Source organism: Phytophthora ramorum, assembly GCF_020800215.1.
Source record: "Phytophthora ramorum isolate Pr-102 chromosome Unknown Phyram_PR-102_s0024, whole genome shotgun sequence".
Lineage (NCBI taxonomy): Eukaryota > Oomycota > Peronosporomycetes > Peronosporales > Peronosporaceae > Phytophthora > Phytophthora ramorum.
In genome coordinates, this window is record NW_027150670.1 from 281,512 (window position 1) to 296,007 (window position 14,496).

General features: G+C 54.0%; 3 protein-coding genes across 3 annotated transcripts; 2 read left to right on the forward strand and 1 right to left on the reverse strand.

Annotated features, from left to right (window-relative positions):
* Nucleotides 1-759: 759 nt before the first annotated feature.
* On the forward strand, nucleotides 760-2,951 carry KRP23_15029 (uncharacterized protein; the record flags this gene model as incomplete). The annotated part of the gene is made up of 2 exons (XM_067885921.1): nucleotides 760-2,698; nucleotides 2,938-2,951. The coding sequence occupies 2 exons, from the start codon at nucleotides 760-762 to the stop codon at nucleotides 2,949-2,951; spliced, it is 1,953 nt and encodes a 650-aa protein (XP_067736924.1).
* Nucleotides 2,952-3,161: 210 nt separating this feature from the next.
* On the reverse strand, nucleotides 3,162-5,610 carry KRP23_15030 (Chloride channel protein 2; the record flags this gene model as incomplete). Its single annotated transcript, XM_067885922.1, has 4 exons — nucleotides 3,162-4,048; nucleotides 4,137-4,785; nucleotides 4,861-5,393; nucleotides 5,475-5,610. 4 exons carry the CDS (start codon nucleotides 5,608-5,610, stop codon nucleotides 3,162-3,164), a joined length of 2,205 nt encoding a protein of 734 aa, XP_067736925.1.
* Nucleotides 5,611-10,294: 4,684 nt separating this feature from the next.
* KRP23_15031 (Peroxisome biogenesis factor 1) lies at nucleotides 10,295-14,474 on the forward strand (the record flags this gene model as incomplete). Its single annotated transcript, XM_067885923.1, has 13 exons — nucleotides 10,295-10,402; nucleotides 10,479-10,591; nucleotides 10,657-10,702; nucleotides 10,764-10,922; nucleotides 10,983-11,071; nucleotides 11,141-11,267; nucleotides 11,331-11,530; nucleotides 11,602-11,984; nucleotides 12,069-13,663; nucleotides 13,744-13,834; nucleotides 13,905-14,047; nucleotides 14,121-14,179; nucleotides 14,270-14,474. 13 exons carry the CDS (start codon nucleotides 10,295-10,297, stop codon nucleotides 14,472-14,474), a joined length of 3,318 nt encoding a protein of 1,105 aa, XP_067736926.1.
* Nucleotides 14,475-14,496: the final 22 nt, after the last annotated feature.

Here is a 14,496-nt window from a genome sequence, read left to right on the forward strand (position 1 = left end):
AGCGGACAAGACCTGTCGTCCTCTCCATCGGCACTAATCAGTCCTCTCCATTGCAAATGTTGATGGACGGCACACACCCGAGGCAAAATTTGCCCATGATTCGTGCTGACGGGACCCATAATAGCATCGATGGATGTCCAACACAGTTGATATGTCAGAGCAGCCAGCTGAGCCTCGGCTTCACAGCCTCTCGATACTTTCGTGATCGGATCTCACTTCTGCAGTACGGCGGCGCTAATCCATGCCATGAAGACGGACTGTCGCGCCTCCACATACACCCCAAGTCATGCGAGCCATCACCGCGGCGGTCGGTCTTATCAACAGCTAGCTGGTTTCAACGGTGCGAGCCTCGTCAGCCGTTGCGCAGCTGAGGCCACATTTTTCAGATTACTATGAGCTTCAGTAAGCCTCATTCTCCCAATATGCACTACCTCTTCGTAATCGAAGTCTGGAATTAATAGAGTATTGCAGATCAAAAGCTCTTGATATTCGATCTCACCAGCATGCGGAACCAGGAACTATACGTTTTCAAAACCCTACTAATTCAACTGCACGGTAGTCGCCTTGATAATTTCGAGACCCCCATCCCTCCCCATAGCGAGCCAGCTCAGACCTCGAAGCTCGATTCACAACCGAAAGCTCGAGATAGGCGAAGGAGCTCCAGTAGTGGCTTGGCGTATTCCTTCCCATCGTTCGCCACCTGCCTCACAGCGGTATACCCTCGCCCCACACAACAGAACCCTCCACGCAGCTAGCAGCATGAGGAGCTGGTTGGCGCTCGCGGCCGCCGCGCAGCTCGCCGCCGTGGCGCAGGCCTCCGGCGCCGTGTCCGTCTACAACATCAGCGACCCGACGTACGGTACCTGCCGCCTCAAGGGCATCTCGGACTCGAGCGACAATTTCAAGTTCTACGCGTCCGTGCCGCTCAAGGACTACACGCTCAACGAGGCATGTGCACGCTGCATCACCGTCACGCGCGACGACGACGCCTCCAAGACCACGACGGCCTACGTGTTGGACGTGTGCGACGGCTGTGCATCCGGCTCGCTGGAGCTGTCGGCCGACGCAATGGCGGCGCTGGATATCGACACCACGGACACGACCACCAAGGTCTCGTACTCGTTCGACACGTGCCCTACGTCGCTCATGTCGGGCGACATCAAAGCCTGTCTGATGGAGGGCGCGTCAGCCACGTATGTGCCGCTGCAGCTGTACAACTCGCAGAAGGTGATCACGGGCGCCACGATTGACGGCGTCGCGGCCACGAGCACGTCGTCGAGCTTCCTGTACTCGGCCAACTCGGGCTCGTCGTCTAGCACCTGGTACACGAGCGTCGAGTTCTCGGTCACGTCGGACGACGGCGAGACTCTGAACAGCACGTTTGCATTCAGCAGCACCTCGGGATGTGCAACGTCCGAGGTGCAATTCAACTCGGCGTCGACGGCGGACGGTGTCGACGGAAGCACCAGTTCGTCGTCGAGCTCGTCGAACGCAGGAGTCATTGGTGGAGCGGTCGGTGGTATAGGTGCGTTGCTGATTATTGTAGGCTCGGTCATCTTTGTTCGTCGTCGCCGCCGTGCGTCCAAGGACATGGGAGGTCCAGAGAATGATGTGGAGAACCAGTGCCTGTCCCCTACAGCCAAGGCGAAGGCTGTGCCTGCTGCAGCGGGCGCGTCGACTTTCCACTCGGATCACGATGACCACCAGCCGCCTGCTTCGCCTACGGTCGACTACGCCGAATCGTTCTCCCCTGCCGCGAGCTCCAAGGCCCCCAGCTCGCACTTGAGCGACTCGGACGTTGAGGCTCCCTCTGTGACCGCAGCTGCTGTCCCCGCTGCAGTCGTGGCCGCATCTATGGCTGTGGACTCGCCGGCATCGTCTGACCACTCGTCAGTCGCGTCCGCCCCATACTCGACTGGTTCATCAGCTCAGCGCACTCCGTCGCCAGAACCTGTCTACGTCCCCCCGACGTATGCGTACAGCAGCAGCATGGCCACCAGTCCTCGTCGTTCTACTGCGGCTAATGTGAAGGCTGCTCCCATGCTGTCTGCTCCGGTTGTTCCTCGCCAGGCGTCGGGCACCGGGTTTCAGCAGTTCGAAGACAATGACGATGAGCGTTCGAGCTTCGACATCGACGACATGCGCGAGTCGGAAGCTCGTGCCACTTCGACTGGCAACAGCTCGCGTCGTAATGATTCGCAGTCCTACGCACCGTACAGTGCCGCGGACCCGTACGCCATCACGGTGACGTCTCCGCAGAGCAATGTCCGTGGTACGAGCCTGCGTCGCCCGAGTGCCAAGCAGAACTCGATGAGGATGTCGGGCCGCGAATCCGGTCGCTTCAACAACGCGTCGGTTCTCTCGCACGCGGACAGCTACGCATCAACGGCTCCGCGCCAGACGAACGAGTCCATGCTTTCAAACAGCACAGGCTTGCAATCCGGCAGGTCGAACGCACCGCCGGCCCCGGATAACTATTCGTACAGCGCTCGGCCAAGCAGATCGACGGAGGCTGAGACGGCCAACTCGTCGATGCAAGACAGCTACGCGGCTGCTCCCACGTCGCAGAACAACGATTTGTCTTCGTCGCAGGTCAGCATCGGCTCATTGCGCGAGAGCGGCGGCTACAGTCGCGAGTCCCTGAACATTCTGGGCTACCCGTACTCCAAGAAGAGCGGACGGCACCACAACACTACAGGTTAGCTCATGCTTTGACACGCCATTTTGATGCTATGGGCTATGGCTCGACTGGGCGGCAGCTTCCTGGCTAGGCAGCTCGTTCTCGATTGAAGCGGCAGCTAGCTTATTAAGCAGGGAGCTGCTCGCCTACGTGGCCATTGTATTTGTACTATACTCATGCTGACGCAAGAGTACATATCTAAACCATTCTGCTCTCTTGTGCCATTTGTGCGATTGTTTCCTGCGCGCTCTTCACAGAGATGCAATTCTAGGGGATCCATTGATGAAAGTGTTACATTATCGGTTTTGGGCGGCTCGCAAGGAACGAGCAAGCGAGAGGAAGTCAAGTCAAGTCAAGTGAAGCGAGGTGTTCAGCAGCATAAGCTCAAACCAACCAAAATATCAGGAAACTGCTGGGCCAGTCGCGAGCGTGGCGGTAACGCCTTTGCGACTTGGTGCGTGGGTTTCCTGTTTTCCCAACTTTACGTGAAGGTTGTTTGTGCTTGTGTGTTGTTTACCAGGCAACGTCCGGAGCGAGCCGGTGAAGACGGACATACCAAGTCCTTTCGCTTCAGTTCGGCAATGCGGACATGCAGATGTTGCCGATGGAGGACCCCCACGAGCCGGCCTCGCCGCGTGACCCATATGCTCGAGCATTTGATCATCTCGAACAGCAGGTGAACTTTTTGTAGCGAAGTGTCTGGGTCAACTTGAAGCGTGGTTGAGTCGATGAGCAGGCTCTGCTGGGCTGGATCACTTGGGACGATGGGGGTTTCATGAAGAGGTTTTAGCTTCTCTGATGTTTTCTGGCGATCTGTCATCGTCGACATTAGAAGTTCTGCAGTGGCTTCACGTTCAGCTGACGTATTTTCAGCTTGTCTGGTCTCCTTGGCGTGGACTAATGTGTGCGCTTCCAACTCGTTCAGCGTATCCTCTGCAGTTATGGGGGTCGCGTTGTTCACTTGCTGAGGCATTAGCAGCGCTGCACGAAGCTGAAAGTTCTCTCTGCTCCCGTCATCCGGCACGGAGCTGATGATTTTCTCGATGGCACAGTGGGGTACGCACCCAACGAAAAGCATGCTGCTCAAACTCTCGACTAGCGGTAACGTTGGAGAAGGTGCCATCGTGAGAGTGCGTCCCAGTTCCGCTCGGGCCATTTCCATCGATAGCACTGGGAACCGCCGCAGCATGACGTCGCGGGCCTTCAGGTCGGCCAGATCTAAGGTGCGGAAGTGGCTGAACCCCTTCTTCGCGATAACGCTGTCGTATACGGACACTCGAAGCGCGCAGCCAACGCTCGACGCAATAAGCGTCGACAGGATGAGCGGGATCGTGTAGACGAACTGTCCGGTGAATTCGAGCGCGATCACTGAGCAATCCAGACGAGGGCATTGCTGACCCAGTCAGTTCGACGCAGTAGACGAGGTACTTAACATGTATGAAATGCTTTGCCGTACCTGCGACGGATGTGGTGTTTGTCGTGGAGGCAACGAAGCCTGCACCGCCCGCTAGCGCGTATCCTCCGGGCACAATTCCAGCGGAGGGGAAAGCAAGGTGCAGGACTTCACCAAAAAATCGGCCAAACGTGGCGCCTGCAATGAATGTCGGAATGAAGTCGCCCGTGGGAATCGACAGCGAGAAGGACATTGCTGTCGCGACGAGGCGAATAAGTCCTGCGAGAGGGAGCACCACAAAGACCGACAAGGATAGGTCGGCGTGCCATCGATCGGGGAGCTTGACATCTGTACTGGTAAGGTCACCCAAGATATCCGCAAACGACAAGCGAGCCATGCCTACAGGCAAACAGAGGATCGGTGCTAGCGGGAAAAGTATCGTCCATGATGCCAACACGGGGGATTTGGTAGCCGCCCATGCACTCCAGCGCAACCTGAATGCTGTCGCTATGGAAGCGTACAACGCGCCAAGAAGGCCAGTTAAGACGGCAAGCACGGCGAAAGCTAGGATCTCGGCGAAAGCGAAAGACTTGGCGCCGAAATCCGTCGGGAACATCGGGTGATATGCAGCAACCCAGTCCTGATGCACCATGTACACTGCCTCCCGTGCCAACAAGGCGCTAATAGACGCCACGAAAGCGCGCCAGTAATTCTAGGATCAGTTCATAAGCAAGAATATGTGTTAGAGCTTGTGAAGGACAGTTCCTTCAGTTGTTTTTTTACTGACCGACACCATGAACACCGTGCTCGTAACCTCGATACCGAACAATGCGCCGCCGATCGGCGCTCGAAATGTAGAGGTCACGCCCACGGCGCAGGCAGCGTCGTACACGTGCCGGCGCATGAAATCGTTATCATACACCCTGCGAAAGCATTTTACGTGCTTCATCAGGCGATGTGCAATGATTGACGAAGTGTGCACGAACGGACCTTCCTTGCCAAGAGAGACGCCGCTGCCGAGGGCAAGAGCTAGCCCACCAATCTTCGAGACCAACGTACGCGCTCGAAGATAGCGACTGGCGTCCTCGCGAGCCTCGTACGAAATGATGCTCTTCATTTCCGGGATGCCAGAGCCAGCAGCCATCGGGTCGAACACTGCCGTCCAGTGGACGCTTGCAGTGGCCACGACGATTGCGAAAGCAGCCCAGGCTGCAAGTTCAACGTATGGCGAATCAACTGATGTGCAGGCTTTCAAAACTTCCTGACGGGTCCGATTCAACCCCAGCACAACCATATCGATGATGTCGTCAACCAGCGACGCTGCAAGAACGACATGTAGTCGAGAAACCCGTCATGTTGAAGCGATCCGAACAGCAACCTAGTTAATAGTTGGCTGCGTACCGGAGACTCCGAGCGTCGCCAGCAGCAGTGTGAGTCTGCCTTCCTTGTGCAGGAATTCCAGACATTGCGAGCGCCACCGCGTAGAGATTCTCCTCCCCCACTCGCTGCGGAATGACGCCTTCTTGAGTTCGTGCATTGCTCGAGCTGCCCAGCAGAGCGACTTGTGTCGCTGGCTCCGTTTTAGTACGAATGCGAGCGCGAAACGGACGCGTGAAGCCGCAAATGCTCAAAGCTCAAACAAGTTCGTTCCTACAGGTTTCACTTCAACTTGACAGCAGCCTCTGGATTAAGTACGATCGTTCCCTGTCAAACCTGCTACATCAAGTGCGTTGACGCAGCATTTCACAAGCCTTGGACGAACATGCGGGTAGGGGAACAAAAAAAAAGGTGAAAAACGCTTCCACGAAAAAGAGGGAACATGAAAAACGTGATTTTCGTGTTCTCCTCGCTAAAGTGCGAGAACAACGAACATTTTTGCGAGCTTCCCTCCCGATATTCGTTCTCGCGCATTTCGTATTTATGCGGATCTGGCGTGTTCGTATCCTACGCGTTGGATTGGCTGAAAATCGCACGATCTTCCACAGCCGCACTGAAATTTATCGAGCTCACTCGCGAAGATATCCTCTGCCCAAGAAGCGGCCTGCGTTCGCATGTGCTGAGCCTCCGACGCGCTCGAAGTGCAGCCGACAGACTCGTGATCACACCAGGGACCCTGAGCACCGCAAGTCTATGCTCGTGACCACCACACGGACCACGGCACCTTCCAGCACACGGATCAAGTCAAGGACTTCAGGAGAAGGTCAGAGGACTCCGCCTGAAGCAGCAGTACATGGACTAAATCCACCTGTGACCCACACTCGTGGCCACCGCAGGGACTCACTGTGCCTCCAGCCTCAGCTTTAGTCCTCGGACTTCAGGTCAGAGGCTCCGCCGCCAAGCATCGAGCTCACAGCGCAGCCGACAAGACTAGAGACCGCATCGGGGACTTACTTCACACTCGTGACATCTGCAGGGACCCACGACACCTCCAGCCAACGCGTGACGATGACAGAGCCACCTTCTGTGGTCCTCCAAGCAGTGAAAGAGGTCCAGGCCCTTGGACCCTTCGAGTTGGTGCCTCCACGACCAAAGGAGACTTCGTACATATTCAAGTGGGGGGTTCGTGTCAAGTACATCGAGAACGAGAAGGAGGTCTTCGCGTGGGCTTGTTTGGCCGACGAGGCGTGTCGGACGTCAGGAAAAAACCTGTTCAAGCTCTATGCTGGCAAAACGACCATGGCCGTGAAGCACCTCCAGAAGATACACAACGTTGGCTCGCCGAAAACAAAGATAGCGACCGTCAAGAAGCGCAAACACGACCATGATTACAACCACCTGTCATCGTCCGCCCTGTACTCAAACAACCCAACCCGGCTAAACGTGCTGATGACCACTCTCATGATCATCAACCATAACTTGACGTTTCGTATGGTGGAGTACGAAGAGGCAAGACTAATCCAAGCGCTACTCTATAAGGACGAGATGAAGGCCAAGATAACTACAAAGCAGGTGAAGGAATCTATCGTGGAGCTGTATTCTTCAACACGCAAGGAGATCACTAACTACCTCCAAGAGAACCGAGAGGACTACCCGAACTTTACGCTCGTGGCAGATTTTTGGACTTGCAAAACAACGCAAGACAAATTTCTTGGGTTGCGGGTTTACCTGGTGGACAAGGCCTGGGAGTACAAGTCCATTCTCTTGGGAACGAGAAAGTTCAACCCCGCATATGGAGATCGTGATGGCGGCATTGTCAAGCCCTTCAAAGGGTGGTTGAAGCACATGCTCGAGGACTTTGGCTTAGCGACGAGCGATTTCTACGGGGCTACGAGCGACTCGGGGGGTGACGTGAAATCGATGCTGTGCAAAGAACTCAATCTGCACTGGGAGTGGTGCTTCGCACACATGGCCCACGCAGCTACAAAGTCATCATGTGGTGTAAATGGAGCTGCTAGTGCTGCAGCTAACCCGGAGATGGCGGACTTAATCTCACGGATGGTAAGAACAATATTTCAGGTCAAGGTCGTGTCTGTCACTGGGAGCTTATTTGCAGAGCTCTGTAAGTCTAAGACTCAGGGTGCCTCCACGCGACTTGTTGGATATTCTACTTCACGTTTCCTGAGCATGACGCGTTCATTGGAGAGAGTTCTTGAGAAGTGGCCAGCAATAACTGCGTGGTATGAAGAGCGAGCTCGTAAAGCACTTCGTGCCAACCAGCCACCACCAGAGTTCCCGTTGGCTAATCGCCATGACGACTTGGTTCATGTGTTGTCTGTGCTGAAGCAAATCGGTGAGATCAAGCGAACATGTCAAGCAGAGCATCCTGTTCAAGTCGACGTGCTCGTACAGTTGTATATGATGCGTATTCACGACCTCGACCCTGATCAGCCTTTGCCACACTACCTATCAACCGACAAAAATCCTCGTTGGATTCCTGCAAGTGACCTTACACCACTGGCTGCGGATGTACGGAGACTATTGCGGAGAGCATTGGACGAACGCTTCTTCAGCAGATATTACAACGACAAGCAATTCCACAAGTGTCAATTTGTATTTGAAATGCAGTTGAAACTCCACCCTATCTTCAAACGAACGGAGAGGAGCCTCGATCGTGCAGTGATTTTGTCGTGCCGTCAGCATGGCAAAAGCGGAAGGGATGCTGTGACCAGGAAGAATGATGTGAGCGCCAAAATCCGCTGCAACTTATTGGACTTACTTAAGGCAGTAAGTGAACCCGCGGACGTCTCTGAATTTGAACCACCTGCACCTGTTGTGCAAGTCAGTCGACTGGAAGCAGAATTTGCGCCGAGATCAAGCCGACCACCAACCTTTAGCCGGCAGGATCGACGCGCAGAAGAGGAACTTGGTCGATGGCTGGAAGATCCTGTCGACATTGCACGAAAAGAGGACTACACACCAAATGAATCAGTACTTGAGTTTTGGCAAAGACTTGAGCACCAAGGCGACTACCGTATCATACCGAAAGCTGTGAGAGTGCTGTTCTCAATACCAGTATCTTCGTGCCAGATTGAGCGTGATTTTGGTGTAAGCGGGCAGATGGTAACTACACAGCGCACGACATTAGCCGAGCACAACATCGATATGTGCTCATTCCTGAACAGAAACAGCGACTTCGTTGATTTATTGCAGTGTGAGGAGATCCCAAAGGGACAGCATCACTTGCACACACCTACAAGCTTCATCTTCCCCGTCGCTGAAGAAATGGACTATGACCTGGACGAGATGACAAGCGACCTTCTGGCCGACTTCGCTTCTAGTATGTCACTACCTGACGACTTCGAGGAAACGAAATCGGAATTGTGAATGTAGTAAGAAATTGACAAGATGACTAGTGAGTGAATTCACACACGTATTACGTTATGCTTTCCGTTAAGCATCTCTCGTAGCCACGCTTACCTTGCCCGGCCAGCTGCACTTAGACAACGCTGCCACATTCACGTTCCACTGCTCGACAAGTAGTGTTGGGCTGTCTGCTCCGCTCTCATTTGCACTTGAAGCTGAAGGCCTAACACGAGTACACTTTGCGCCACCTGTTTGTGTGCTCGCGCTCGATGATGTGTGCGGCGTGCAGGAGCTCGAGCGCGTCCTCGAAGTGACTGCAACCGCACAAGGCCGGTAGATGTCGGACGAAGTGGTGGCGAATATCCTTGGTACTCCTAGGTTTGTGACGAAGCACGAGTCCCCGCTACCACTGCCGCGGTTGGCCTCACAACCGCCACCCTGTTCGATATGCACCGCTCGGGTGATGTCGTCAGTGACGAACTAGCTCCTTGTAGTGTCTGTGGCGATTGATCCTCTGTCTGTGTCGCAGCAATTGACGCCAACGTAATGTGAACTATCGCCACCATGTGTGGCTGATCCCTCTCCAACGCTGCATGCACCTTTGACTCATCATCAAGATTGCTTGGACGGCGACTCTCTCTATTAGGCAGTTGAACAGGAGAGACAGGTCGTGGTGCGTGTCGGTAGGATTTCTCCCATGCCTCTAGCATCCTCATCTCGAATTCACTATCTCCATCAGAGTCGCTGCCACTGTCGCCGTCGTTGCTCCAGTCGGGCTCGTAGCGTGTCGTTCGGATTCTCTGGCGCTCGTCTACAGGCGTCAGCTCACGCACACCCTCCTTAATCGTCTTGCAGATGGCATCAACAGCTGACTGCAAGCTGTGTTCAATGCTGTATTGGGAAGCTTCGGGCTGCTCGGCTGGTCCACCTTCGTGTCGCACCGCGTCGTCACCAGACTGGGATTCCTTGCTCTGCAGAGTGTTGATACACCGATCCACGTCCTTCTTCGCGTCATCACCAGCGGCGCCGATCTCTCCGTCAGCAGCGGCGTCGTGAATCTCCCCGTCGTCGATGTCGCCGTCGATCTCCACATCGTCCTGAGCAGCAGCTTGAGATCGAGCAGCAGCTTGAGATCGAGCAGCAGCTTGAGCGCGAGCTTGAGCGCGAGTTAGCACCATCGTCGGGAAGACTGCAATATTCTCCCGCCTCTCCAAGATCTTAATAAATTACCGTTTGACTAATAGCCAATCGCAGAAAAAATCATTTCTGCCAACCAGACCGGCGAGAAGCGAACACATCCCACTGTGCAGTGCACACGCCAGCATATTCCCCTGCAAAAACCGATATTACGGACGAAGGTCCAAAACCTCGAGAACAATATTCTTGAGGTTTTTTACCTCCCCACTTCGTTCCACGAACAGTGTTCTTCCAATATTCGTCCAAGGCTTGGCATTTCATTCCTCAAGTTGCAGGCCGAGATGGCGGCGCGCGGAGCTTTCCTGGCGCCGGTGCTGGTGCCTGTGAGCAGCTGCTTCGTGCACCTGCCACCGGCCTTTGTGCAGACATTCCTGGGGGGTCTGGACCTCGTGCGTCTGCGCGTCCTTCGAGCAGGACCATCTACAAGTTGCCCTGACGTTTTTGGTATTGTATTATTTGCTGCAGGTGGGGGCGGGCGCTACGGTCCTGGAGCTGTCATGGGAGACGGTGGATGGATACGTGCAGCGCGTGTGCGTCGGGTGGATCGGGGGCCTAGTGAAGGTCGGAGCGCTACGCAGGTTTGGAGGCTCTGGGATGGGAATGCCCAACGGACCTTCGATACTTAATTTATTGTGCATTGCAGTGAAGTGATTGAAGTGCCAATGGAGTTTGCGCGTTGCGTGGGGATCGTACGTGCGGTTATAGTGCTAGAAAGAGAGAAAACGGTGCTGAATGTTGGTGCCTTTGCAGCAAGATCATCTGGAGAAGGCACCTCAGGCGTTTATCGGAGTTCATGTGGTGGAGGCGCTGCCAATTGCACGTCAGGTGAATGTGGAGCCTTGCACGCCGGACGATTGGGAGCTGATTCAGCTGCATGCGGGTGCTATTGAGACGGAGCTGCTACGACAGGTGAGATTGTTTTGTTGGGGTACGGAGATGATTGCTGACGTTGGAATGCTATGGGGTCAGATGTGTGTGGTCAATGACAAGCAAGTGAGCCCTATCTGGATCAACCACAATACGCTTATTCGCATTCGGGCGTCGCTACCGGTTGGAATGTAAGTGTAGCTGTGTTGCTGTTTTGTGCTTGCTCGCGCACTGATAGTGATGCTTTCAATACTCACCAGGGAGCATGCTCGATTGACACCAGCCTCCGAGGTTATTGTGGCACCGAAAGAGCGTAAAACACAAGCAGTAGAACGTGGTCTGAGCTCTGATCTGTACTATGAGCAGTCGCCATTCTTGATTGTCCAGGTACGAAAGTGAAAGATCCACTTACAACGTATTACTGACTTATCTATTCTGCGATGAATGCAGGACGACGTAGGCTCACTTCAAAATGATACAGTTGACGAAGTGTGGGTCCATCCTGAAAGTTTAGCGATGCTGGATGGCGCAGTAATTGCAGGCGCACCCTCGGATGCGCAAGAGGCTCCAGTGGTGGCTCTATGGAGTCTCGAATCGAAATCAGCGAGTGGTGCGGTTGTTGAAATGAACGAGCAGGGTGAAATCCCTAGGTACGTCTGAAATTGCGTTTTGCGGTTGACCTGATACTCTGTGCTCATATCGTTCACAACCGTGTCCTTAGACCGCAACCCACGTGCTGCATTGCAAGATTGAAAGCGTCACAAGACGTCGTCCGGGGCCGCATTATACTCAACCAAGGTGCGAATGCTACCTTGGGCGTCGGTGTGCGTGAATCTGTTTATCTGCGAGTGTTGAAACTACCAGAGCTCCCTCCTTCTGCGGTGACTTTGTTCATCAATCCTGACCGCCTCGACGGAGATTTTTCAACCTTGGTTGGTCGCATTCAGCAGGCATTTTTGCGCTGGAGCAGCTCAACTGACCGCAGTCACGTTGTTAGCTCTGGTTCAGTGTTCTGCCTTGTATTGGATACTGGAGAATTTATCCAAGCAATTGCTGACGTCCAATACGATGCTGAGGAAACTTTCAGTCCGGAGCAGCTAGAAGGTAACGTATATTTCACGCAACTTGAGCACTCAAGTTGTATGATGGTATCTGTATTCTGATCGCCATGCTTGTTTCTGTTCGCAGGCGTTCCGATTGGCGCGCTGGAGAAATATACTGTCCTGGGTGGGAGTAATGGTGGCCACATTTTATCGCTCGGGCAAGTATCGGTGCAGAACGCGGTGGGTCACCAACAGCAACTGCTCATGAAAATGCGCACCAAGGCTGCATCAATCAGTCCGTTAAATCTATCGGTCCTACAACTATCGCGAGGTGCAAAAGCCTACGCTAGATTGATGAAAGCAGTGCGCCCCATCCTGTCTCGAGATGCATCAGCTGCGCGAGTTTTACTGGGGACGAAGCCTCCAGGTTGTGCTCTGGTACATGGCGAGCGAGGCAGCGGTAAATCGACACTTCTACGAGCGTTGGTACACGAGGTGCAAGCCGCTTCAAAGTTTGCAACTTTTGCAACAATTGTGGAGTGTCGGAATTTGCGAGGGCTTAAGATGGAGTCAGTGAAAAATCGGCTAAACGAGTTGTTTGAAGAAGCAGCTACGCACGCGCCTGCCCTGATTGCCTTCGACAACCTGGATGCACTAGTCCCTGAAGAAGATGAGTCTGCAGGTGCTGCAAACGAGCAATCACGACGCATTGCGGAACTGCTCCTTGTACTCATGAATCAGAACTGCCAGCGAATGGGGAAGGCAACAGCCGAATTGAACGCGTCCTTCAAACGAGAGTGCGAAACTATCATGAGGTTTTCTGACCAACAAAAGCAACAGGCAAGGTCCAAACTACTTGATACAATTGGGAACGCTATGCAGAGCAAGAGCGTGGCTATAATCGCTGCTGCTCGGTCCGATACAAGCATCCACAAGACGTTGCGAGGCTGTGGGCTTTTTGACCGTCCCATACAAGTGTCGTCTCCAGATGCAGAACGGCGCGAAACGCTCATTCATGAGATGCTACAGATGAAGATTGATAACGCGAATTCAACGGGTAAGGGAGCGATGGAGCCACGGCAAATTATCATTGACCCTGCCATCGATTTTGGGCTGCTGTCATCGTTGACAGAGGGGTACAGTCTGCGCGATTTATCAAGTGCAACTGATCGGTCTCTGCATCAAATGTTTAAGCGCCAAGCATTACTCCAGCCGAGTAAGAGCTTAGATATAACGCTCAAAGTGCAGCAAAGTGATTTCGTGGAGGGCATTGAAGACTTCCAGCCGACGGCATTGATCGGTGTAGATCTTTTCAAGAGCTCCATCAAATGGAGTGACGTCGGAGGATTGCAGCACGTGCGAACAGTACTCAAGGACACACTTGAGCTCCCAACTCGGTACGCAAAGTTGTATGACAACACGCCAATCAAACTCCCGGCGGGAATGTTGCTGTACGGCCCTCCCGGTTGCGGTAAGACGTTGCTGGCCAGTGCGGTTGCGCACGAGTGCGGCTTGAATTTTATCAGCGTCAAGGGCCCCGAGGTCCTGAACAAGTACATTGGTGCAAGTGAGCAAGCCATCCGTGACTTGTTTGCACGTGCTGGCTCCGCTGCTCCGTCGGTGCTCTTCCTGGACGAGTTCGACTCCATCGCTCCCCGTCGCGGTGCTGATAACACCGGTGTCACTGATCGTTTAGTGAATCAGTTGCTTACGTTCTTGGATGGAGTGGAAGCCCGAAAGGTAAGCGAGTTGATTCAAAGTCGTGGGTGCAGCGGCAGTGAATACTAACCTAGCTTGTTATGCAACTACAACCATTTTAGGGTGTCTACGTACTCGCAGCTACAAGTAGACCGGATATGATCGACCCTGCACTTCTTCGGCCTGGACGATTGGACAAGTCACTCTACTGCGGTGCGTTGGGCTGGCCGCCACTTCATTCTGCTACATGAACGAACTAATGTTGTGTGTTGCATCGCTACAGGCTTTCCGAACAAGGAAGAGCGCTTGGATATTCTTCGTGCTGTCTCCAAAGACATGGAGCTCTCTGACGATGCCCTCGAGTACCTACCTGAGATTGCGAACGCCCCGAAAAGCGTTTACTTCTCCGGCGCTGACTTGCAAGCGGTGCGTACATGTACTGTGTTATTGCTGATGTTGTGGGTGGATATTGACGACTTGTGTGGACATCCATGAGTAGATCATGTACTCGGCGCAGCTGGAACTTGTGCACCAAAAACTGAACGGTGATGTCTCCAAGTACGTACCATCCCTGCTGCTGCTACTGCTACCGAATTCTTTCTTATGATCTTGACTAACTCTCATTCCTTCTCATTGCGAATGTTGCAGCCTGATCTCCAAGGCCCACGTGCAGACCTCGTTCGAGAACGCCAAGCCGTCGACGTCCGATGCTGCTCGTCTGCAATTCGAGCGTATGTACGCGGGTTTCTCCAAGGCGCGCAACACGGACTTCTCCGTCGCTGAGGCCGACGTCTCCGCCACGAGCGACTCGCTCAAGTCTCACGTCGCCCACCAGCGCACCGCACTAGCGTAGTCAAAGTACATGTAGCCATGTG